General features: G+C 34.6%; 6 protein-coding genes across 6 annotated transcripts; 2 read left to right on the top strand and 4 right to left on the bottom strand.

Moving 5' to 3' along the window:
• Positions 1–14: 14 nt before the first annotated feature.
• On the bottom strand, positions 15–2,444 carry MONOS_9014 (uncharacterized protein; the record flags this gene model as incomplete). The annotated part of the gene is made up of 4 exons (XM_067879474.1): positions 15–391; positions 527–1,934; positions 1,985–2,091; positions 2,156–2,444. The coding sequence occupies 4 exons, from the start codon at positions 2,442–2,444 to the stop codon at positions 342–344; spliced, it is 1,854 nt and encodes a 617-aa protein (XP_067734808.1). The 3' UTR covers positions 15–341.
• Positions 2,445–4,058: 1,614 nt separating this feature from the next.
• On the bottom strand, positions 4,059–4,340 carry MONOS_9013 (uncharacterized protein; the record flags this gene model as incomplete). Its single annotated transcript, XM_067879473.1, has 1 exon — positions 4,059–4,340. One exon carries the CDS (start codon positions 4,338–4,340, stop codon positions 4,059–4,061), a length of 282 nt encoding a protein of 93 aa, XP_067734807.1.
• A 790-nt stretch (positions 4,341–5,130) lies between these two features.
• On the top strand, positions 5,131–11,815 carry MONOS_9012 (uncharacterized protein; the record flags this gene model as incomplete). The annotated part of the gene is made up of 3 exons (XM_067879472.1): positions 5,131–5,330; positions 5,388–10,105; positions 10,310–11,815. 3 exons carry the CDS (start codon positions 5,131–5,133, stop codon positions 11,791–11,793), a joined length of 6,402 nt encoding a protein of 2,133 aa, XP_067734806.1. The 3' UTR covers positions 11,794–11,815.
• Positions 11,816–16,085: 4,270 nt separating this feature from the next.
• MONOS_9011 (putative calnexin) lies at positions 16,086–18,878 on the bottom strand. The gene is made up of 5 exons (XM_067879471.1): positions 18,813–18,878; positions 18,597–18,726; positions 18,454–18,539; positions 18,257–18,403; positions 16,086–18,196 (listed from the first exon to the last, which is right to left on the bottom strand). The coding sequence occupies exons 1-5, from the start codon at positions 18,855–18,857 to the stop codon at positions 16,352–16,354; spliced, it is 2,253 nt and encodes a 750-aa protein (XP_067734805.1). The 5' UTR covers positions 18,858–18,878; the 3' UTR covers positions 16,086–16,351.
• A 128-nt stretch (positions 18,879–19,006) lies between these two features.
• On the bottom strand, positions 19,007–20,082 carry MONOS_9010 (putative dual specificity protein phosphatase). The gene is made up of 6 exons (XM_067879470.1): positions 19,894–20,082; positions 19,792–19,827; positions 19,639–19,733; positions 19,505–19,590; positions 19,304–19,445; positions 19,007–19,217 (listed from the first exon to the last, which is right to left on the bottom strand). The coding sequence occupies exons 1-5, from the start codon at positions 19,978–19,980 to the stop codon at positions 19,330–19,332; spliced, it is 420 nt and encodes a 139-aa protein (XP_067734804.1). The 5' UTR covers positions 19,981–20,082; the 3' UTR covers positions 19,007–19,217; positions 19,304–19,329.
• Positions 20,083–20,132: 50 nt separating this feature from the next.
• MONOS_9009 (Ras1) lies at positions 20,133–21,653 on the top strand. The gene is made up of 6 exons (XM_067879468.1): positions 20,133–20,187; positions 20,272–20,328; positions 20,416–20,449; positions 20,523–20,623; positions 20,724–20,918; positions 21,016–21,653. Exons 1-6 carry the CDS (start codon positions 20,173–20,175, stop codon positions 21,157–21,159), a joined length of 546 nt encoding a protein of 181 aa, XP_067734803.1. The 5' UTR covers positions 20,133–20,172; the 3' UTR covers positions 21,160–21,653.
• The last annotated feature ends 120 nt before the right edge of the window (positions 21,654–21,773 follow it).

Here is a 21,773-nt window from a genome sequence, read left to right as displayed (position 1 = left end):
TAATCCCAAATATGCGCGGTAAATGCTGACGTGCATTGAACTCTTGATGGGATTTCAACGCATTCATTGAGAAAGAAAGAAAGACATAACGCAATGAAACTATGGAAAACAAAAGAAAACAAAAAGTTAAAAAAAAAAGGAAATAAAATTACTTATTAACGATAAATATTACGGATTCATATCAAAGATAATAAATGTTTAACGATGAAAATGAAAAATTAACACAATAACACAAAAAGGAAAAGTAATAATACAATAAACATAACACACATTCGAAGATATACATGAAACAAAGCAAATGTGAAAAGCGAGGATATCACATAATAACAAAAGAAAAAAAATCAATGAAGCGGTGAAAATCTTGGAGTTAATTGTTGAGGCGCCTTTAATACTGAAGCAATAATTTGTGGTAATTTATTTTGCAAAATTCCGCACAAATATACAAACATGAAGTAAACAATTGAAAAATAAATGAATAATTTAATCACTTAAACGAAGAGGTTAAAAAAAAAAATAAAAATCAAACCTTCTCTCCAATGCGAGCAATGCGACAGAGAAGAATGAGATCTAACAAGAGGATTGTGGTGAACTGGATTAACGTCAAGTTTCTTTAAGTGCAAAGAGCTCGAATGAGGCTGAGGTGTCAGTGAAGCTGATGAAGACAGATGAGAGAGAGGAGTTCTTGAAGGATACGAGGAAGAAAGAAACGCAACTGCAGGAGATGCAGAAGAGGAAGATGAATCCGATGAAAAAGAAGAAGAGAGAGAGGAAGGTGAAGATGTTGAGGAGGTTGAGGAGGTTGATGAAAGTGGCATTAGCCTGGGTGATAAAGAGCCGAGTGTTGTTCTTGGTGTAGAAAGAAGATTGAGCGAATTCGAAGAGAGCGATCGAGTCGAAAGTTTGCTCATCTTCCTTTTCGCTTTGTTCGCCATTGCTTCTGAACTCTTCTCTGCATCGCTGGTTTCTTTCTTCTTTCCATTTTCTTCTTCTGGTTGAGTCACATTTTGAGTCAAATATGTATTCTCTTCATCTGTTTCAGAAGGAATTGTGCTTGAGCATTCAATTTCCTCTGCTTTGCTCTTTTCTTCTTTCTCAAGCAACTTCTTCTCCTCTTTCACTGCTTCGTCATCGATGTTCTTCCATCTTTCAACCCTGCCTTTGCCTTCAAATCCATCTTTATCAGCTCTTTTATCAGGCGAACTTCTTGTTTCTTCTGCTCCATCCGCATTTGCAGCAACAACACTCATCCTCCTTATCAGTCTTCTCGATCTTCCAAAGCGCGCAAATTGCTCACAGCCTGCTCCTATCAAGCTTGCCGCTCGGCTCTGGTTCTGCAGAAACTTCGGTGCAACCCACTTTCCAGTCCTCTTGTATTTCTCAACAGCCTCCTGCATCTCTTTCTTCGCAATCGCCTGCTGCTTCATAGCCTCTTGCTTTTCCTTCTCCACTTTTGCCCTTTCTCGTATCAGCTCTTCTTCTTTCTCTTTCAGCTCTTTCAGGCGCTGTCTTTCCACTTCCGCTTGATACTCTGTGATTCGCTTCTGACGCTCAATTAAAAATGCTCTTTCTTCTCTTTTATCTTTTTCTTCTTCTTCTCTTTCAGACCGCTCCAATTCAAGTTCTGCTTTTCTCCTTTGAAGTTTTTCTTCTTCTGTTTCAATGTGCTGAATTAAAGCACGTTTTTTTTCTGTTTCGAGCTGAGTAAAATACACTTCAACCATTTTATGTTTTTGATCGTTCCTTTGCTTCTTTTCCTCAATTTCAGAAAGCAGTTTTTTCTTTGCTTCCTGTGTTTGTTTTTTTCTTTTCATATCTTTTTCCTGAATTTTAATCTGAGCTTCGCGTATTGATTCCTCTTGCTCTTTTTTTATCTCTGTTTGAATTTCAAGTTCAATCTGATGGCTGGTTTGGATTTCACGTAATCTTTCTTCATCCTGTTTTGATACGAATAAAGAATCATTATGAAAAACATCAATCGACATACAATTTTTAATCTATTGGCTTCAACTCGAGCAAATGATTGAATTGGTGTCGAAGGAGGTAACGGATCCGTTTCCTGTTCGTAAACTTGTAACAATGTATCAATTAAATCTGGAAATTTTTTTGAAATGTTATGAAAATCATAAAATTTATGTTATTATTATCATTTTGATACTTTGAATTCTTTTGTCGTGTCTTCGTTTTTTGGAGTTTATAACTTGATCAGGAAGAGAAGGATATGCTTTTATAAATTGTTCCTTACTTTTTGGTGCAATGTCGCTGAGTGTGATTCCTTGCTTTTTAAAAACAACTTCAGATCGTGGAGAAAGCTTAATAGAGGCTATATCCATTGGAATATTTTCTAAACTCAGTGACGACAATGAAAGTGTTATTTTTGAAGGATGTGTTGAATAAATTTCATCGTAATATGCGTTTTCATTGATAAAAAACCCTTTTTCAATCATAAAATATCACATATGGGACGATGTGAAATAAGATTCAAACACAACTTTCTTCAATAATTGTTTCCTTTTTAAATATTGATAATTTTTCTTTTCTTTTGACATAGGTTTTTTATTTACTAAAAAAAATATTCTTTATCGATTTTTGTAATTGGTAGAAAATAATTCAAGACAAAAGTGGAAGAAAGCTGACATTACTTACACCTTGAAGTTATACAACGTTTTTACACAAGATTAACAAAGATATCAAAGAAAGTAATTATTTTGCGTTTTGTTTGAAAAAAACACATCTTTTGATTGTTCAAAACTGTTTATCCGAGAAAGGATTTTTTAATTGAATGACAATCCACCTCCTTAATTTTTTGAAATTGTGGTGTATTCAACGATTGTCATTAATTCAAATGACAATGGTTTTATCATTACAGAAAGATTTGAAAATTGTTGAAAAGTTTATAATCTTCGAATAGTTAATAATATCAATTATTTATTCATATTTTTTTATGATTTAATTCATCATGAAAATTTTATCAAGACTTTTTTGGTAATTATGATATTTTTTATATTAATTTTTTTTTATTATTTTGATCTTTTTTGAAGTTTCAGAAAAAATTAACGCCCACCAAGGGACTCGAACCCTTGACCGTTCGGTTAAAAGCCGAACGCTCTACCAAACTGAGCTAGGTGGGCTTTTGAAAAAAAGAAAATTTTCTTTAATATAAAAGTTCTATTTTTAAATAAACATTTTTTTTTCTTATTTTTTCTTAAACGTTTCAAATCGATTATGAAAATAACAAAAAATTAGTTGAGTCTTTTCTTTATAAAATTCATTTTCATCATCCTTCCAGTAAATTTTCGATTTTTTAATTGAAAGAAAAAATAAGTTACATTATCTCAACGGAATGATAAATATTAAATCAAATTTATTGTGTATATCTTTTCAGTAATTTCAAAATGTTTCAAGAAATATCAATTCCGAAAAAAAAAAAATAAAATAAAAACTTTGTCAAAGTGATAATAATTAAAAAAGATGCAATGTGAATGCAAAACATATAATAACATTTAAAAAAAAAATGCTTCAAATCAATTCTATCAAAAAAATGACAATTTGATTTTAATAAAATGGGTGCGTGGTAGTTTTTAACTTTATCCTTTTTTTACTTCATCCACTTCCATGATGAGATTCTGTGCACATACGAGGGTAGCATACAATTTTACTGCATTGTTATTTCTTATTGTTCACTGCTGTAATTGCATGAACATTTCTGAAAGACAAGTTCAACTAGAAATGAACGAAGAGGTTCAGAAAGGCAAAATTAACATTGAAAATGAAATTGGAAAGTATAGCAAAATTTTTGGCATTCCGTTAGAGAAAGCTATTAAAGTCACTGGTGATCCCATCTGTGGAGTTCAGACAAGCCTCGCCCTCATCAACGCCTCCTTGTGTATGACTCATCTCAACATCATCCCTCTCACTGGTTGTCAACTCCTCGCTGCCCAATACCACTCCGCTGCCACTATCTGCTCCTCCACTTGCTATGTCAATCCAGCAGCAAAATCTCCGCTTTTCCTCTCTGCCCATGCCTCCCTCGCCCTCACAAACTTCTCCCTCATCACCCCTCAACCTGCCATCTTTTCCTTCCCCCTCTTCTCCACCCCAAACAATCTCCTCCATAATGTCCACTCCCCAATCCCTGCCTCCTTCTCCATCTCCCACTCCTCTTTCTCCTCTTTCATCTCCCTCACCCAGCCTTTCCTTTTTTCTCCTTCTTCCCTCTCTTCCCCTTCTCCTTCTCCTTCTCCTTCCCTTTCCTCTTCTCCTTCATCTTTCTCATCCTCATCCCCATCCTCTTCCTCTTCTTTTTCTTCCCCTTCCCCTTCCTCTTCCCCTTCTCCTTCCATTTCCTCTTCCCCTTCCCCTCTCCATATCCATCACCAATCCCATCCTCACCTCCAAATCCACCTCAATCTCCATCTCTCAAACACCCTCTTCTCCAACATCTCATCTCCCCAATCCCCTCTATCACTTCCATCCCTTCCCTCACACTCACTCAACCCATTCACCTCAACCACCTCAACCACTTCTTCTACAACCACCAACACCAACATCAATGCAACCCCCTCCTTCTCTCTTCACTCATCACTTTCCATCCACTCCACCATCTTCCTCCACACCCACAATCCCATCGATGGTGTCATTCTCCCAAACCTCAACAGCCCCTCCACCTCTCTCTCTGCCTTCAATGCATCTTTCCTCCACCAAACACGCTCTTTGTCAAATGATCCTGTGGTTCATGTGGGAACTGAAACCCAAAGAAAAACCCCGGGAAGATTGACTTCGTTCGATGTAAATAACCATCGCTTTGAATGGTGCGAATGGAATAACTCAAATAGTGGAAGTGATAATGGAGGTGCCCTTCTTGTAAACTGCACAAATGCGAATCTGACAATCACTTCTTGCTTATTCAATAACTGTTCAAACAATGCTTATGGTGGGGCATTATATTTTGAAAGTTTATCAAATATTAATATCACAAAATCCAATTTTTCAAAATGTCTAGCAGCACATGGAGGAGCAACTTGCATTTCTAATCCCCAATCGCTTTCTATTTATTGTATTTCAGAAAACAAAGTTGAACATTGCAAAATAACAAGTTGGTGTGGAATTGGCTGGTATTTCTGGTTCAGTAAAATGCCATCTAGTGCGAAATTCATATTTTCCAAATGTGAGTGTATTGCAAATTCCGGAGGAGATTCAACTGGTGCTGTTACTTTTGCACGTCCTCCAGGAAGTGAATTAAGTCAGTTTTTAATTGAAGAATGCCAGTTCATCAACAATAAATTGAAATCAACAACAACTTATGGTGGAGCTGGAATATATATGGAAATGACGTATTCCTGGATGAATGGGAATTTATTTATGTCATTTTGTGACTTTGATTGTAATAGCGCAGCAAATGGCAGAGGAAACGATGTGTTCTTCGGTGGCAGTAGTATTACCCAATCCCCGTTCCAGCAATGCTGCTCAACAACCCCAATAAACAGAGTATGGAATAAAAATACAGCTGATAATCCCGTGTATAATGGCTGGATACCTCTCATTAACCAGAACAAAATTGTAGCCAACAGCGGTGTTGATACCGATGCATGTGGTAGACAAGGACGGATCCCATGTGCCACCATCGAATATGCCCTCAGCTACTTCATTCCACTCCAAGACGCCTCCCTCAACCTCCTCGATTCCACTTTCATCCCTATTCAAACACTCATTTTCTTCGCATCTGATACAAAAATCACTGGAAATGGAACAACTACTACCATCATATCCTCTGATGGCATTCCCCAGCCATCAAACTCACATTCACAGTCATCACAATCAGCATCATCATTTTCATCCTCATCATCATCAACAACATCTTCTTCACCAGATCCATCTGCCTCGTCTGCCCTCTTCCAACAGACTCAGGGTTCCCTCGCAATCTCTGCAGTCGCCATCGCCCACAACTCCACAAATCTTATCACCCCCATCCTCTTCCACCTCTCTGAAAACTCCCCTTCCCTCAGCCTCAACACAACCACTATCACCGGAACAACCTCATCTTCATCATCAATCTCCACACCTCTCTTCTTCCTCACTGCTGGCTCCCTCGCCCTCAACCACACAGCAATCACCAGTCTCACCCTCAACAGCCAAAGCATCTTCCACCTCACCTCTCTCACAGCACCCCTCACTCTCAACTCCTCCAACATCACCGACATCACCTCCACTGCAGCCCCCACCAGCTGTGTCCTCTCCTCCTCCACCTCCCCTGCCCTCTCCCTCTCCCTCACCAACTGCACCATCACTAGCATCGACTCAGTTCCACAACACCAACAGACTCCCACCAATGGCGGGTGCATCTCATTCGCCTCATCTGCCTCTGACAATGCATTTTCGGTGAGTGATTCCACCTTCTCCAGCTGCTCTGTGAGCGAGGATACAAGTTCTGGAGGAAGAGGCGGTGCTCTCATGATCGAGTTCAATGAAGGCTCACAAGTGTCAGAATCCTCCTTTTCCATCACCAATATCGTGTTTTCAGGCAACAAGGCCAGTGTCGGAAGAGATATGTATTTTGTGTGCGAATCCCTTGTTGCTTCTGTGAAAGAGCCCTTGTTCGACTTCATGAGAAGCATCACTCAGAAAGACAACTCCGTATTTGGGAGCGATAGAACGCAAATGTTTAGAAATTGGTATGTGGACCTGTTTATATTTTTGGACGGATATACAGCTGATTCTGTATTTGTTGATGGAGTAATTGGAGTAGAGAAGATGTATTGTGGTCTGGAAAAGGCTCCATGTTTGAATGTGAATTATGGGATGGGGCGTTTGAAGAGAACGCTGAATGTTAAAAAGGAGATAATTCTGTGCTCAAAATCGAATATAACTGGGTGTGTGAATGTGGGTGGAATGTTCATGAAGGCAAGAACTGAGACAATTGTGGAGTTAGAATGCCAAACAGAAGTGAGTGGATCTGAAGAATGTATTCTGAAATCTACATCACCGACAGAAATGAAGTTCATTGGGATTGTTGTACCTTCGAGTTTTAGCAAAACAATCACATCAGTGATCGAATCAAGCACCCAAAATGGAGAGTTGCACATGAAGAACTGCGCGATGAATGTGGTTGGAGGAAAGCAAAGTACAATTTGTTTTTCCTTGATCAAATCGACTGGGAAGACGGTTGGATTAAACTTTGTCACGATTTCAGATGTGAAATCATCGGTCTCATTATTTTTATTTTCACTTTCCTCAGGAAATGTGAATGAAGGAGAAAGTGAAGGAGAATACAAAGTGAAACTGTTGAATTGCACAATGCAAGGATGCACTTTGGTGGAGCATTCATTTGGTGTATCTCCATTGATGATATTTTCTTCTCTTTTGTTTGAAAACACCAACTTTTCGCACATTGAAAATACAGGCAGCAAAGAAGGAGGTGTTGTTAGAGTGATATTTCAAGAGAATGAAGAATTAGTGATCAAGTCGACAAATGTATCATCTTGTTCACTTTTGACAACAAATGGAAAAGGAGGATTCTTGTATTTGGATTGTCAAAATTGTTTGAATGAAACGCCATTTCTCTTTGAAAACGTTTCATTTGCGAACAACAATGCATCTATTGGAAAGAATGTGTTCATTTTGGGAAAGGATTTCAACAATTCTGTGACAAATGAGTCATTCAAGTTTGATTATTCATCAATGAAAGGCGATAATAATTTGTTTGTTGGAAGTGATAGTCATCATTCAAACAAAGACTTGTTCATATTCATCGTACCATACAGCTCATTTGAGATATTTATCTCATCAAAAGGATTTGATGTTACAAGATGTGGAAGTGAGGAAGAACCTTGTTTCACAATGTGGAAAGGGATTAAAAATATGGAAATGGGGACTGGATTGAAAACAATTCAAATTGAAAGATCAACAATAATTCGAGATTCGTTCAACACGTCCAATTATTTAATCAAAAAGAGTGTAAATGTGGGAGAAGAGAATGTTAAAGCCAAATTGAATTTTGAAAAAGCAATTGGAAGTCAACTGGAATATTTCATGGAAAATGAAATTCACCTCGAATTGAGGAATATCCAACTGCAACTGACATCTGGATTTGACAACTCAGCCAAAACAATAATTTCGAACAAAGGAGGAGATTTGGTGATACGCGAATGTTCATTCCATTCAGAAGCAGGAGTGAACAATGGATTTGATTGTGTATTTGTGGATGTTATTGAAGGAAGTGTGGAAGTGAATGGTTTGTCAATGAAATCATGCAATGTTGGAAATAGTATATTTGTTGTTCACGATTCTTTGATTGCTTGTCATTTGATGAATGTTCGAGTGGAGTCGTTAAATGAAAGCAAAGGATGTCTTCTTCTGATCAAAGGACCTGAATTAACAACAAAGATAAATGAAGGAGGTGAAGAATGTGCAAATATTGAGATTGAGAAATCATCATTTTCAGGAGTGAAGAGAAGTGACAATGGACCAAGCGTTTTTGAGTCAAAAAGTGAGAAAATTTTTTGTTTGGTTGTGAATGAGAACAACATCACAGAAGACAAAGCAGAAACGAGTGAAAAAGGAGGAGCAATATTCTTTACGCTCTGTGCATCTGGATCAATGAAGATGATTGACTCAACAATCAGTCATTGTAGCTGCAATAATAGCACAGGAAAAGGAGGAGGAGTGTATTTAGCAGCAAAGGAAAGAGGAGAATTGGATTTCACATTTGTGGGGATGAAGTTCAGTGCTAACACAGCAAAAGTGGGGAATGATATTTTCATTGAATGCTACAACATCACATCGCAGATCAATGAAAGCCAATTTCAATTTGATCTTCGAGAGAATCATTATTCACGAATTAATGCAATATATGGAATTGATGAATGCCAGTATACAGTTGACACAGATCTTATTGGATTTGTGACGATTCATAAGAGTGACACGATCATTGTGAGCAGCGTGAATGGATCAAACGAAAAACAGTGTGGAACAAACACACTTCCATGTGCCTCGATTGATCATGGCCTTGCTCATTTGACCTCAGATATTCTGAGTCTGATATTCGTTGTTGGAAAGAGTGTGATTAGTGGAGAGGTTAATCTGAAGGATATGAGTTTGAGTTCGAAGAGCAGAGAGATGTGTGAAGTTGAAGTGAAACCAGGAATTGAAAGAACAAGAGAGGCATTGATAACGACAACTGGAACAGTCTCATTGCTGAGAGCGAATTTTGTGTTTGATTCAAATTTCATCTCTTCACATGAATCATTTGTAACACCAGAGGGAGAGATTCTTGAAGTGATGAATTGTTCATTCGGCTCAAAACAATTAACGGAAGGAGGAAATACTGCTTTTTCAAACATTCCATTTCACATCATTAATATGAAAAAAGGAGGATTACAACTTGATGGATGCACAATATCAAATCTTATTCTTCAAAAATCTGCATTGCATCTTTCGTCTTCGCTTTCATCAGTAATTGATTCATTAACGATTTGCAATTCAACAATAGAATGCTCTCTAATAGATATAAACGAATGTGATCAATTAACAATTAAAGATTTCAATACAGAAAATATCACAGTTAAAAGAAATGAAGAATCTTTGATATCTTGCCTGTCAATGAAAAAGACGATACAATTGACAAATTGCACAATGGGCGGAGTCAGCTCAAAGACCACAAAAGGGAAATTGATGAAATTGGAGGATTGCACGGATGTGAAAATGGACAGTTGCATTTATGATGGGAGTTCAAACGAAAGAAATGAAAAGAATTTGAATGAAGAAGAAGAGATGTGCAGATGGTCAGGATCTCTTGTTGATGTTGTAAAGAGTTCTGTTTTGATGAAAGACACAACAATCTGGAATTCACCAGAAGGTGGAATAACAATGGGTGGAGGAAATGTGATAATTGAGAAAGGAGAGTTCATTGACAATAATCCCTCAATTGAAGGATATCTATCATTGAGAAGAAATATCATCTGTTCAGATTCAGGAATATTGAATGTGATGAGTTTGAAAGGAGGAGATGGATTGAAGGATAATACTTCATTTTGGATGCTGAATGATGGATGCAGTTTTGAAGGGATTGTTTCAGAAAGGGATTCATCATTCTTTATTCCTGTGCTGGAGAGTGTGGAAGCAAAAGAAGAGACAGATCGAATGAAGCTGACATTCAAAGGGATACTTCTTGTTCCATGCAATCTGTCATTCTCAGTTGTGAAGAGGAAAGGAGAAGAGAAAGAGATTGAAAAACACGATTTTGATTCAAATAAATTCTTATCAGAAAGAGAAGCTGAAGGAAGTGTGGCAAAAAATCTAATCGGTAGTTGTGTAGATGAAATAGAAGTGAGTGTGCATATCCTATTCGGAGTTACTGATAATCCTTCTTTTACAAATTCATTCATTCTGAAGAATGCAAGTGAATCTGAACCAAAAGGAAATGAAAACCTTGCTGAAGGAGAAAAAGGATCAAACTCTTCGTGGGCATTTATTGTTTGCATCGCAATTGTTGTACTACTTTTGATTGCATTGATTATATTTATTGTCCGTTGGAGAAAGCAAAAGAAAAGAACAGAAGAGCTGGAGGTAATTGTGGAAGACACAGTGAAGAAGGACCTAAAAGCATTTGAGATGGTAACGATGGAGATGTCTCCAGAAGATCAGTGGAGAAGAGCTGAGAGGGAAGCAGAGAAGAAGAATGAAGAGAGGATGAAGAAGAGGGTGTATGAGAAAAGCTTGGGACATTCGGAGTCATCAGAGCATCTTCTATCCGAAAGTGGCTCCACCGAATATATTTTGGGGAGAGATTCAGACAAGATCCCTGATTGGGCATTGGAGAAGGTGGAAGAGGAAGAGGAAACAAGAAAGAGATCACCATCACCATCCACTTCAACCACTTCAACCACAGACACTTCAGACACAGAATCCACATTTGTTCGGAGAGAGGATCTGTGTCCAACCACTTCATCGATGTCGAATCTGGTGGATGCAATGGCATGTTCTTCTCCTCATGAGAAACTGATTGTGGATTTGAGGGATTCATTGTTCATGCTGCTTCACGGAAGGAATGAGAAGAAAGAGATGGCAATTGGCACGCTTCAGGAGAGAGAATATACAGCTGTCCAAATCCTGTTCTGGGTGGCCAACCTTGCTCTCCACTCCTTTGATGAGATGGACAATCCTCTCTCTTCACTTGCCAATCTGAGTCCTCACATTGTGTTGTTCTCCGAGCACATGGTCATCTGCATCGTCATGCGCTCCGACTTCTCTTCTGATGATTCAGATTCATCATCTATCTCTTCATCAACTGTTGTGACATCTGCAAGCGACGACGATGATGATGACTCTCTGCCCTCTTCAGCATTTGAGGACGAGGATGATTACAAAAAAGAATGCCTGAGGTGGAAGGCGCCCGAGCTGTTGATCAACAAGAAGATGGGGGCAACAAAGGAATCTGTTGCCTTTTCAATTGGGATGATGCTGTGGGAGTGCTTGACGCTGAAGATCCCGTTTGGAGAGTATGAGGCCGAGGTGGCGGGGCAGAAGATTATGAATGGAGAGAGGCCAAAAATCGAAGCAATCCAAAAACAAACACTTAAAGAAATTGTAAAGATATGTTTCTCGAGCAAGATGAACGAGCGTCCATCGCTTCTACATTTGAAGAGAGAGTTTATACAGCTCTTTCCTCCGGGAGCTGTGATGCTCACTGTGTCTGATGCAATTTGCATTGAAAATACATCAGATAAGACAAATGATAGTTTGATTTGTAAGATCAATGAAAAAGAGAAAAACAATGGCCAACAGAATGTTCCATCTTGATATTTCGAAACGAAAAAAAAAAGAAAGAAGTGTGACACTTCAAGATTAAGAATAACTCCTAAAGTTATTTTGTTTTAATTCTTGAAAACTAATAATTCGAGGCATTTAATTTTTTTTGCACGTCATGCCATTCAATGGAATAAGTGTTGATGAAAAGTATTTTTTAAAATGAATACAATTTTATTTTAAAAAATTCCAGATGACAGAAAATTCAGATATTCTTCTTTTTTCAATTCGTGCAACAACAGAAAAAATGGAATGAAACTATTTTTCAGAAACGAATAATAGTTTTTGTGACACATTAAATATATATTTTTTATTGCTTTTTCGTCGTCGTCATCATCATCATCATCTTCTTCTTCTTCTTCTTCTTCTTTTCCCAAAAATCAAAGAGGATGAACAATTATTCACTTCAGAAAACAATAAATTTCTAACATTAATTGTTAATTATATATCAAAGGTTACAAATATTTCGTTATCTGATTGGATAATGATTTGCTTTTATGATCACATTATTAAAGCTGACCGTTTATAAAATGCCCGTGTTTTTTTACCAATTGATGAGGGAAATATCATTGAATTATGATTTATTTTGTTTCGAAACTTGATTTTTTGAACAGAAAGCTTCGTTAAAGATCTTCAATGAATGATTCGATTCGAATATTTTCCAATTGTGACTTTTCAACAACATCAACTCATTTGTCATCCTTATGGATGTCTTTGAACTTGCCATTCAACTTCTCAATCGCAAACTGATATTAAAAAATGTAAACATATCGGTTTCAATTCAAAAAGAATACACCAAAAACTTTTCAAGTTCGAAAAACTTTAATTCGAAATCGAAGATGTTTAATTCAAAATCCAAAAAGAAGTTTATAAATTCAGAATTTCATTTCAAGTGAAAACAAAAGAAATTCTTATGACATAAATGTTGATAATAGCAAATGTGAATTAATTGAGAATGTTTTTCTTTAATTTCAAACCACTGTTTTCTATGAAAAGATTGATACACTTTGATCCTTTTCTCAATTTGAAAATTGAAAATGTTTTATTTTGTAGGTTTCAAATTAAACTTACGTTGTAAAAACATTTCGTTTCTAATAAATGATATCAATTTCTATCTTTTCCATTATGAAACAAAATATAAAAAGCAATCCTATTTTGTCAATTTTTTTGCAAAATTTTCTTGTTATCTCCTGAGCTCATGTGTGGAGCTTATTAACATTCAATTTTTTCTAATTCACTCAATTGCACACAATCAAACATCCAAAATTTTTTTTCATTATTGCAATATATTTATATCTCCGATCATTCACTGAAATCAAATGAACTGAAAAGTGTATGAACTTTGAAAATTTTTTCAAAATTTTTGATGATTAAGAATTTACGATGCATAATAAAATATTTTCGATTTTGAATAAAAGTTATCAGATTTCGAATAATAAAAGGAGAATTTTTCTTTAACAAAAATATTTGTTGATATTTCCTGCGAAAATGAAATTCACGTTTATTGTTCAAATATTAATTCTAGCTTTTTAATTCTACCAGAGAAGAAATAACAAAGATATGAAAATGTCTATTTGCTTAATTATCCATTCCTGTGTAATGTTTTGAGTAGGAACTGAAAATCATTCATTATTTGGGATTTTCATTTAGGGTCAACATTTTAATGGGACTTTTTCCCTTATTGGCACTTTTTTTGTTTTTGACTGCCAACTTTCAACAAACGTTGATTGGCTTTTTTCACTTTTATGCAATGTTCTAACAACTTTTTAACAATTCATTACTAGTTTGTTTTATTATTTTTGTTTGTTTCTCACTGAGTTATGGCGTTTTTTTATATTTTTAAAAGTCACTTTTCACAGTGAACCAAACTTTTCCAAAAAATGTGAAATACAGTTTCATAAACTGTTAACGTTTATCTATTTGTATTTTAAATTTCAATTTCCACATTTATTTATTTTGATACTTTTTTCTCATTTCATTTTTTCACAAACATGCAAGTATTCATATGAAAATTTCTTTGTTTTTAAAAATGAAGTCCTAAAATAAAAATATGCCACATAAAATAAACACTTTAATAATCGTTCCAACAAAAATTGGAACTTCATAATTTTCTTGTTGTCTGAAACTTGTCTCCTTCACAAAAATTTGATCAAAGACCATTCAATTTTGGTAACATTTGCTTGTTCGAGACAACGAGAGAATAATGAAGTTCCAATTTTTGTTGGAACGATTATTAAAGTGTTTATTTTATGTGGCATATTTTTATTTTAGGACTTCATTTTTAAAAACAAAGAAATTTTCATATGAATACTTGCATGTTTGTGAAAAAATGAAATGAGAAAAAAGTATCAAAATAAATAAATGTGGAAATTGAAATTTAAAATACAAATAGATAAACGTTAACAGTTTATGAAACTGTATTTCACATTTTTTGGAAAAGTTTGGTTCACTGTGAAAAGTGACTTTTAAAAATATAAAAAAACGCCATAACTCAGTGAGAAACAAACAAAAATAATAAAACAAACTAGTAATGAATTGTTAAAAAGTTGTTAGAACATTGCATAAAAGTGAAAAAAGCCAATCAACGTTTGTTGAAAGTTGGCAGTCAAAAACAAAAAAAGTGCCAATAAGGGAAAAAGTCCCATTAAAATGTTGACCCTATACAGTTAAATGAAACAAGAAAAACTTTACAAAAAATTTGGCTTCTTTTGGTTTATTATTGTCGTTATCTTTCTTTTTTTGAGGTCTGCAAAAGAGCAAAGTTTTTTCAAAATGATAAAAATTTGATATCAATTTAATAAAATGCATTGAAGTTGTTTGTTAAAAAACATTCGAAAGTTTGAGCACAAACACGCACTTGTGCAAAATCCTGCAAACTTGACATTTTCAAGTGAAGGACTAAAAATTTGAACGAATAAAAATATCTGGTGTAATAAAATACAAGAAACTTTCACATATATGAATGTGTGTGAGTATTTCGAAAGAAAATGACAAGTGCACGGGTTAATGTGTAGCTTCGAGTGTTTGCACATTCAAAGAGATTAAAGAAAAACAGAAATGTTCTTTTGCATGAAAAATAAAATCTTTGAAATCATCTCGAAAATTTTTTTCCATTTGAGAGTATTGAGATCAATATTTTTGAAAAAAAAAATTATGTTAAAAAATTTATCAAATATTTTATTTTCTTAATGGAATACTGAAAAAAAGTGAGAGGAACAAATGGGACAAAATATTTTGCTTCAAGCATTTTCATTTATATATTATGCACTTTTCATTGACTTTATAAGACTAAAAAACACAATAAAATTGGTTCCATTTTTTGACATTCATGTAAAATCACAAAGCTAATTGTTATTTCTTTCAATGATTCCTGCTAACATATTATATTATCCTCTATATTTTGAAATCTGAGAAAGTGAAATGAAGTCATGAGTGAAGAAATTTTTTGTGCTTTGTGTATTAAAAGCTTGAAAGTCTATATTTTTCCCCATATGAATAAATGAAATATATGCTAATACACAGATGTGTAAATTGCAGTGAATACATATTGAATATTTGTTTACATAAGACAAAATTTTTTTGTTAAGTTCTTTTTGTTAAATTTTTTAAATAAAATAAAAATATCATATTTCGATCAAATTTCTGTTTTCACATACGAAATCACGCCTTAACGGATGAAATAACATTGCCAAGGATTTGTTTCAATGGTAGCAAAATTTGGTGAGTGGGAATGGAAATTTGATCGAAAAATGAAATTTTTTCTTTATTTGAAAATTAAAAAAAAAGAACTTTTCAAAAAATTATGGGTAATTATTTTTGAAAAGTCGCAAGTGTTTAATTTTCAAATAAATCAAAAATTTCATATCTTGATCAAATTTCGGTTCTTGCTCATGCAACTTCACAGGAATGTGTTTAACAGCATTGTCAAATAATATCCTCCGCTTTTGTGAAGATGAATGAGCAAGAACCGAAATTTGATCAAGATATGAAATTTTTGATTTGTTTGAAAATTAAACATTTGCGACTTTACAAAAATAATTGCCCATTTAGACATATGTTAATTTTTAAAATTTGTCCGGATCAAAAAAATGTCCGGATAAAAAAATTATCCTCTTTGAATTTTAATTTTTTTTTAAATTTTTTTTTTTTTTTTTTTTTTTTTTTTTTTTTTTTTTTTTTAATATGGCAAATCCTTTTTGAAAACGTACTTTCGTTCGAGTTTTGATCAAAAATTTGTTCAACATGGGATTTTGAAAAAAAAAGAGTTGAAATAGGGAACACTTATTGTTTATGACACCGCTATTGTTAAAACAAAATTTGACACAAATTCCATTGATATTAAATTTTTGATCAAAACTCGATCGAAAGTTTGATTTCAAAAAGGATCAGCCTTTCTTTTAAAATTCTTATGGACTTAGAAATGCACGTGATTTAAAAAACAATCAAACAATTATTAAAAATTTGATAATTGAACAGCTAAAATAAAAATGATGTGAAATTACGCAATAAATCGACGAATTTATTCAGCCACTTTAACAATAGCATAAATAAATCACACATTTTTGACCTTTTTGATATTCTTCTTTGTTGAAGTTGTTGATGAAGAAGACATAGAAGAAGAAGCAGTTGAAGAAGAGGAAGAGGAAGAAGCAGAAGCAGATTTACCAGTTTTTTCTTGAATACGTTTTCTAATCTCTCTTTGAATTGCCTTTCTTTCTTTTTCCTTTTCAATCATTGTCTCCTTTTCCAACTGTTCGCGCTCAACGATCTCAACATCACTATCATTTTCATCTTCTTTTTCTGCTTCCATTTTTCTTCTCTCTCTCTGCATCTCCCTCTCCCTCTCCCTCTCTCTTTCTTTTTCTCGCTCTGCTTTTGCTGCTCTTTCCCTTCTCATCTTCTCCATCTGACTCCTGCGGTTCCTTTCAGCCTGCTCCTGCTTCAGCTTTTCAATGTCTTCTTGCCTCTTTTTCCTCGCCTTCTTGTCGTTCATTTCTTGGATAATGATCATCACCAGCACCACAACCAGAACAACTGTAAGCGCCCCAAGGATTATCAGAGTCATCTTCATCCCTCTCTGATGGTTGTACGAAAAAGAGTCCAGAAAGTCGGTGAGCCGCGTCCACCGCACTTTCCACGTGATGTCTGCTTTCCACTCTTCATACAGCTCCTTCTCTCTCTTCAGAATGAAGTCAGACATTTCCGGCCAGCGCTGCATACGCTCTTCCCAATCCTTCGCCTCAATCACACGTGCTTTCCCCGGAAACCACGACTTCTTGAATTTCTTCCACCGCTCAGCTTCCTTCTTTATTTCTTCTCTTCGCCTCCAGTCTGCATATTCCTTTTTATACCGCGGCAGCCAGAACTCCTCAGCAATCTCGTTCGCTTCGTCTTCATCGTCACCCAGGTAGATGTTGTCAAACATCAAATCTGCCGTGTCCACCAGAAGGTCGAACCCAACCCCAGAAATCCTCCCCAGATTCGAGAGCGTCCGCTTCTGCACAAAGTAGTACGGGTTCGGAACCATCTGCGGCTTCCACTCGCCTTTGTACGCCGGGTTCTTAATCTTCTTGCGCACATACTTGCCTCGATACGCTGGATTCGCAATGGTCTGCGGCTGCCATCTTCCGCAGGGCCCTTTCAGGCACTTCGGGTTGACCACCAAAGGCGGCTGCCACACCCCGTCTCTCTCTTCGTCCCAGTCATCAGGCGGTGGCGGACGCCATTTTTGCCTTTGCGAAGTCGATTTCTTGCTATTCTTATTGTCGCTGGATTTGTTCTCCTTAGATTTCTTATCGTTTTTCTTGTGTTTGACTTTGCTTTCTTTTTCAGTTTCTTCATCAGATTCTTCATCTTTTTCTTCTTCTTTACTCTCTTCTTCTTCGTCTTCTTCATTTTCTTCAGTGTCTTCATCTTCTTCCTCTTCTTCTTCCTCCTCTTCGATTTTCCCTTCATTCTCTTCTTCTTCTTCTTCTATATCCGTGACATTCATTGGCTTCATCCCCATAACCAATATTGGCTCTCCTTCAAGCCATCCTTCCGGCTGCTTTGCATACGGGTCCAGATAATATTGCGGGCTTTCTTCATTCCAATCCTCAGGTTTTATATCTTCTGGATCGTCGATCTCCTCATTATCTACCCACGAGCGTGGCTTTCTCTCGCTTGCATCGGGAATAGTCTTGTTCGGCGTAAAAGAAGGTGTAAATGTCCCATTTTTGTGCATATCCCCCTCACTTACGATTCTCTGATCCACTTTTATTTTGTAGGTATCGTCTGGATTAATAACAAGTGTGTACAAATGTGTGAGATTGTCAAATTTTCCTGTTGGAGCGTCTGCCAGCGCGTGCTCCGACCATTCACCGGATTTGGGGTTTCTGGTTTGCAGAATTAAATGAACCTGATATAAAATTTCAAGTCATAATAGAATTGCATATGATAATAAATCAAGATAAGAAACTTTATTCATTTTAAAGCATTTATCTGGCCCGAACATAATCATATAACGAGTTTTTTCATCAAATAATTCCTGCTCAAAATTGCTTCCAAAAATCTTTAAGTAAGCACCACCACATGTCCAAGGTTCTTCTTGAATTTTAACCTCAAACTAAATTCGGTATCAACAAAATTAGAAGAAAAAACGCAATTCTCTCAAACTTGAACAACAAATTTCTTGTTTATCGATTCACCTTTCAAATGTGCAGTTACACCATGATAAGTTTTTGCATTTTTGGCAACAAGACCTTTTTAGTGAATAATTATTTTATTAAAAAATACTTTAGAAAAGCAAAAATTAATACCTTTCGCTCCAAGAGAATAAAGTTCGATTTTTCGTTCCTCTATTGCCCACGTGCCATCAAAATGAGCTGATTTCGAAGGAATCCAGCGAGTTCCAAGTGTATCCTCATCAAAGGGCTCAAAAAAATAAGTCTAAAATTGTGTTTGATTCATTTTCACAAAAAATTCAAAATATAATAGCAGAGTTATTGCTATCAATAAAAATGTATTATTTCAACCTCTGGTTCAAGTAAATTGATGCAAAGAAGAAAAGGAAAGAGCATGAAGCCCGTAAAAAAGAACAAATTGATAAACTATGGTTATAATGATCATTTTCTTCAATAATCTTTCAATTGAATGCAGGAAGAAAAACTGGACAGAATAGTTTTTTTAAATAAAGATTTATAAACATTAAAGAAATTATTTTCTTATGCGTCTCGGTAATAAATGGCCAGATATGTTATTCAGCAAATCATGTGTTTAAAATAATTTTTTAAATTTCGAAATAATTAATAATCCATAACGCAAAACTCTAAAATTGTTGGAGAGCTATGCTCCAGGTTAAACACTTTCTTTTGAAGTATTCCTGTTTTAATTGTAATTCTTTTTGCAATAATTGTATCCGTTGTAGTTCATCCAATATTCTCAAAAAAAATCATCAAAATATCAGCAAAACAAAAGAAAGTCGTATGAATACAATCTGACAATTAGAAAAAATTTCAAGGCACACTTCAATTACAGTCACTCAGTTCTATTTCAGCTTTCCGTTGGTCCAGGAGTTGCAGATGAAACGTCTTCCGAATTAAAAGAAATTGTTGATTCATTTTTCCCCTCATCTTTTGGTTTATCTTTCAGATCATTTTTTTGAAAATCTAATTTTAAATTATGAATTTTTTAATTTTGTTAAACAAATTATAAAATATCTCCAAACCAACAGGGATAACAGTGCGATAATCAATTTGAGTTGGCTCATCAACTTTGTTTCTAGTTATTTGAAACGATGGTGTTATCCATCTCCTTCAGAAATTTTAATTGAAAAAAAGTATAAGCATATTTGAAGCATGCCCACAGTTGCATTGTTCGCCTGACCAACGATAATATCCAATCTTCTTTTTGCATTTTGGGCAATATAAATGATTTTCTTCAGAAGAAAAATCTTCCTGTAAAACAAATATAAGCAGAAATTACTGTTTACGCTGAAAATTGAAAGTTACACACAAGCCATTCTGGCTTTTCGATAAATATTGAAGAACACTTAATATAATATAAAAAATTTCAACAAAAGCTATAACAAATAATACTTATAATTAAGTTATTTACCTTTGTTCCTTTTACAGCTGGTTCATGAGGAATAACATCTTTTTCTGTAAATAAAATTTTTCTGCAAATACGACACTTATATGACATATTCCACAAATAAAGTTCACAATTCTTTTGAAAACTGGAAAGTGCTTTGTTTAAAAAAGAGTAAAACTCACTTTAATAAAGCAAAAATCAATGAAACTTTGCCCTTTATAATTTATTGAATAATATACAGTAAGGGCTGAAAGATCAGTATCTGCTACATTCTTACCAGATCATCATTTCACACAAAGCTTTATGGAATATAAAATTGTTTGACCTTTTATATTGTATTTTTATACAAATATTTTGTGGATTACGATTGTGAATTACCATTACCATTCAACAATAAAATAGGTTGTTCTTGGAGGTGGTGGAGTTGGGAAATCAGCACTGACAATCCAGTTCATTATGGTTTCTTCTTTTATTTGTAACGTTTTATATTTGTTTCTATGCATTATTAATTGATTGCTTACCTTTGTTGATATTTTTATATGAAAGAAAAAATTTGTTTCCGAATATGATCCAACAATCGGTTTGCTCAAAATTTTCTGAAATTTGCTTTTCCATTTTTAATTACTCATATTTTTTCAATCTATTGCCTTCAGAGGATCAATATCGGATGCAAACAACAATTGATGACAAGACTTGTTATCTTGACATATTGGATACAGCAGGACAGGAAGAATTTTCAGCAATGCAGGATCAGGTATTAACTTGCTTTTCATATTTGGAGACTTTATATTTTTCTTTATGAATATAATTTTGATTATAATCAATTTTAATAATCTTTTCAAAATTAAATTCAGTACATTCTATCGGGTGATGGATTTTTGCTTGTTTACGCAGTAGATTCCAAACCTTCTTTTGATGAAATTAGAAAATTACGTGATAGAATTTTGACAGTGAAAGAAAAAGACAAAGTACCAATTGTAATTTGTGCAAATAAGAGAGATTTGTCCATGAATTATCATCATGTATCGAGCCAAGAAGGACGTGATATGGTTAGACTATTTTTTAACTTTTCTATTTGCTCGTTATTTATTTATTCAAAATTTGAAAATCTTTATTTATGAAAAATGAAACAAAAAATTATTTCAGGCGAAATCCTTTGGCTGTCCATTACTCGAAACTTCAGCAAAAGAAAGATTCAACGTGGTTGAAGCATTCCACACACTTGTTAGAGAGATAAGAAAAGAAAAAGAACCAATCGAAAAGCCAAAAAAGAGATGCATCTTTTTCTAAGCTTCACTATGCAATACTGAAACTTGACTGCTTCATCTTATTTTTAAAATTGAAATATTTAATGTTTATTTTGTTTTCCTATATACAATTGTTACAGCGTTTGACTGATTTTTGTCAGTTTTGGCATTTTTCACACGTTTTATCAAACAAACGATTATCAATTTTTCTGGATATCTGCCTTTTTTAATTTTTAATATTTTTAGACAAATGATTTTCACGATATTCAATTTGTCTATCTGGCATCAATGTTTTTACATTTTAATTTTTATGAAATGCTTCATTTTTCATTTTAAAATTCTTTTATTAACTTCTTTGTCCAACCTTTATTACTTTATCTCATCTTTTGCGCCTTCTTATTTCATTACTTCTATAAAAGTTTCTGACCTTTTCGAATCACATTTTGATTTTTTTGACTTTTTACTTAATTCTAAACGTTTGCACAAAAATTCACAAATATCATTTCTTTCTGAGTGAACAAGTCGTATTTTCAAAAGGAATTTTCAGTAACAAATTGTATTTGCTCATCTGAAAAAAATATTGCAATAATTTCCATGAACATGTTGAAAGAAACAACCACTTTCCCAAAATCGAAAAATTTTCTTTCCCACATAATT

The sequence above is a fragment of the Monocercomonoides exilis genome (genome assembly GCF_001643675.1).
Source record: "Monocercomonoides exilis strain PA203 chromosome Unknown scaffold4-2303458, whole genome shotgun sequence".
Taxonomy (NCBI): Eukaryota; Preaxostyla; order Oxymonadida; family Polymastigidae; genus Monocercomonoides; species Monocercomonoides exilis.
Note: the sequence above shows the minus strand (reverse complement) of the source record. Positions and strands in the feature narration are given on the sequence as shown.

Bases quoted from the DNA above. Each gene is read 5' to 3' on its own strand.
- MONOS_9011 (XM_067879471.1), bottom strand. From the start codon at position 18,857: ATGCTCTTTCCTTTTCTTCTTTGCATCAATTTACTTGAACCAGAG. The intron at 18,540-18,596 runs GTATTAATTTTT...TTCACTAAAAAG, and splicing joins TTATTCTCTTGGAGCGAAAG to GTCTTGTTGCCAAAAATGCA. The intron at 18,197-18,256 runs GTTTCTTATCTT...ATTTTATATCAG, and splicing joins AATGCTTTAAAATGAATAAA to GTTCATTTAATTCTGCAAAC.
- MONOS_9010 (XM_067879470.1), bottom strand. From the start codon at position 19,980: ATGTCATATAAGTGTCGTATTTGCAGAAAAATTTTATTTACAGAAAAA. The intron at 19,828-19,893 runs GTAAATAACTTA...TATTATATTAAG, and splicing joins CAGCTGTAAAAGGAACAAAG to TGTTCTTCAATATTTATCGA. The intron at 19,734-19,791 runs GTGTGTAACTTT...TTTGTTTTACAG, and splicing joins TCGAAAAGCCAGAATGGCTT to GAAGATTTTTCTTCTGAAGA.
- MONOS_9009 (XM_067879468.1), top strand. The intron at 20,450-20,522 runs GTTTGCTCAAAA...TATTGCCTTCAG, and splicing joins CGAATATGATCCAACAATCG to AGGATCAATATCGGATGCAA. The intron at 20,624-20,723 runs GTATTAACTTGC...AATTAAATTCAG, and splicing joins TTTCAGCAATGCAGGATCAG to TACATTCTATCGGGTGATGG.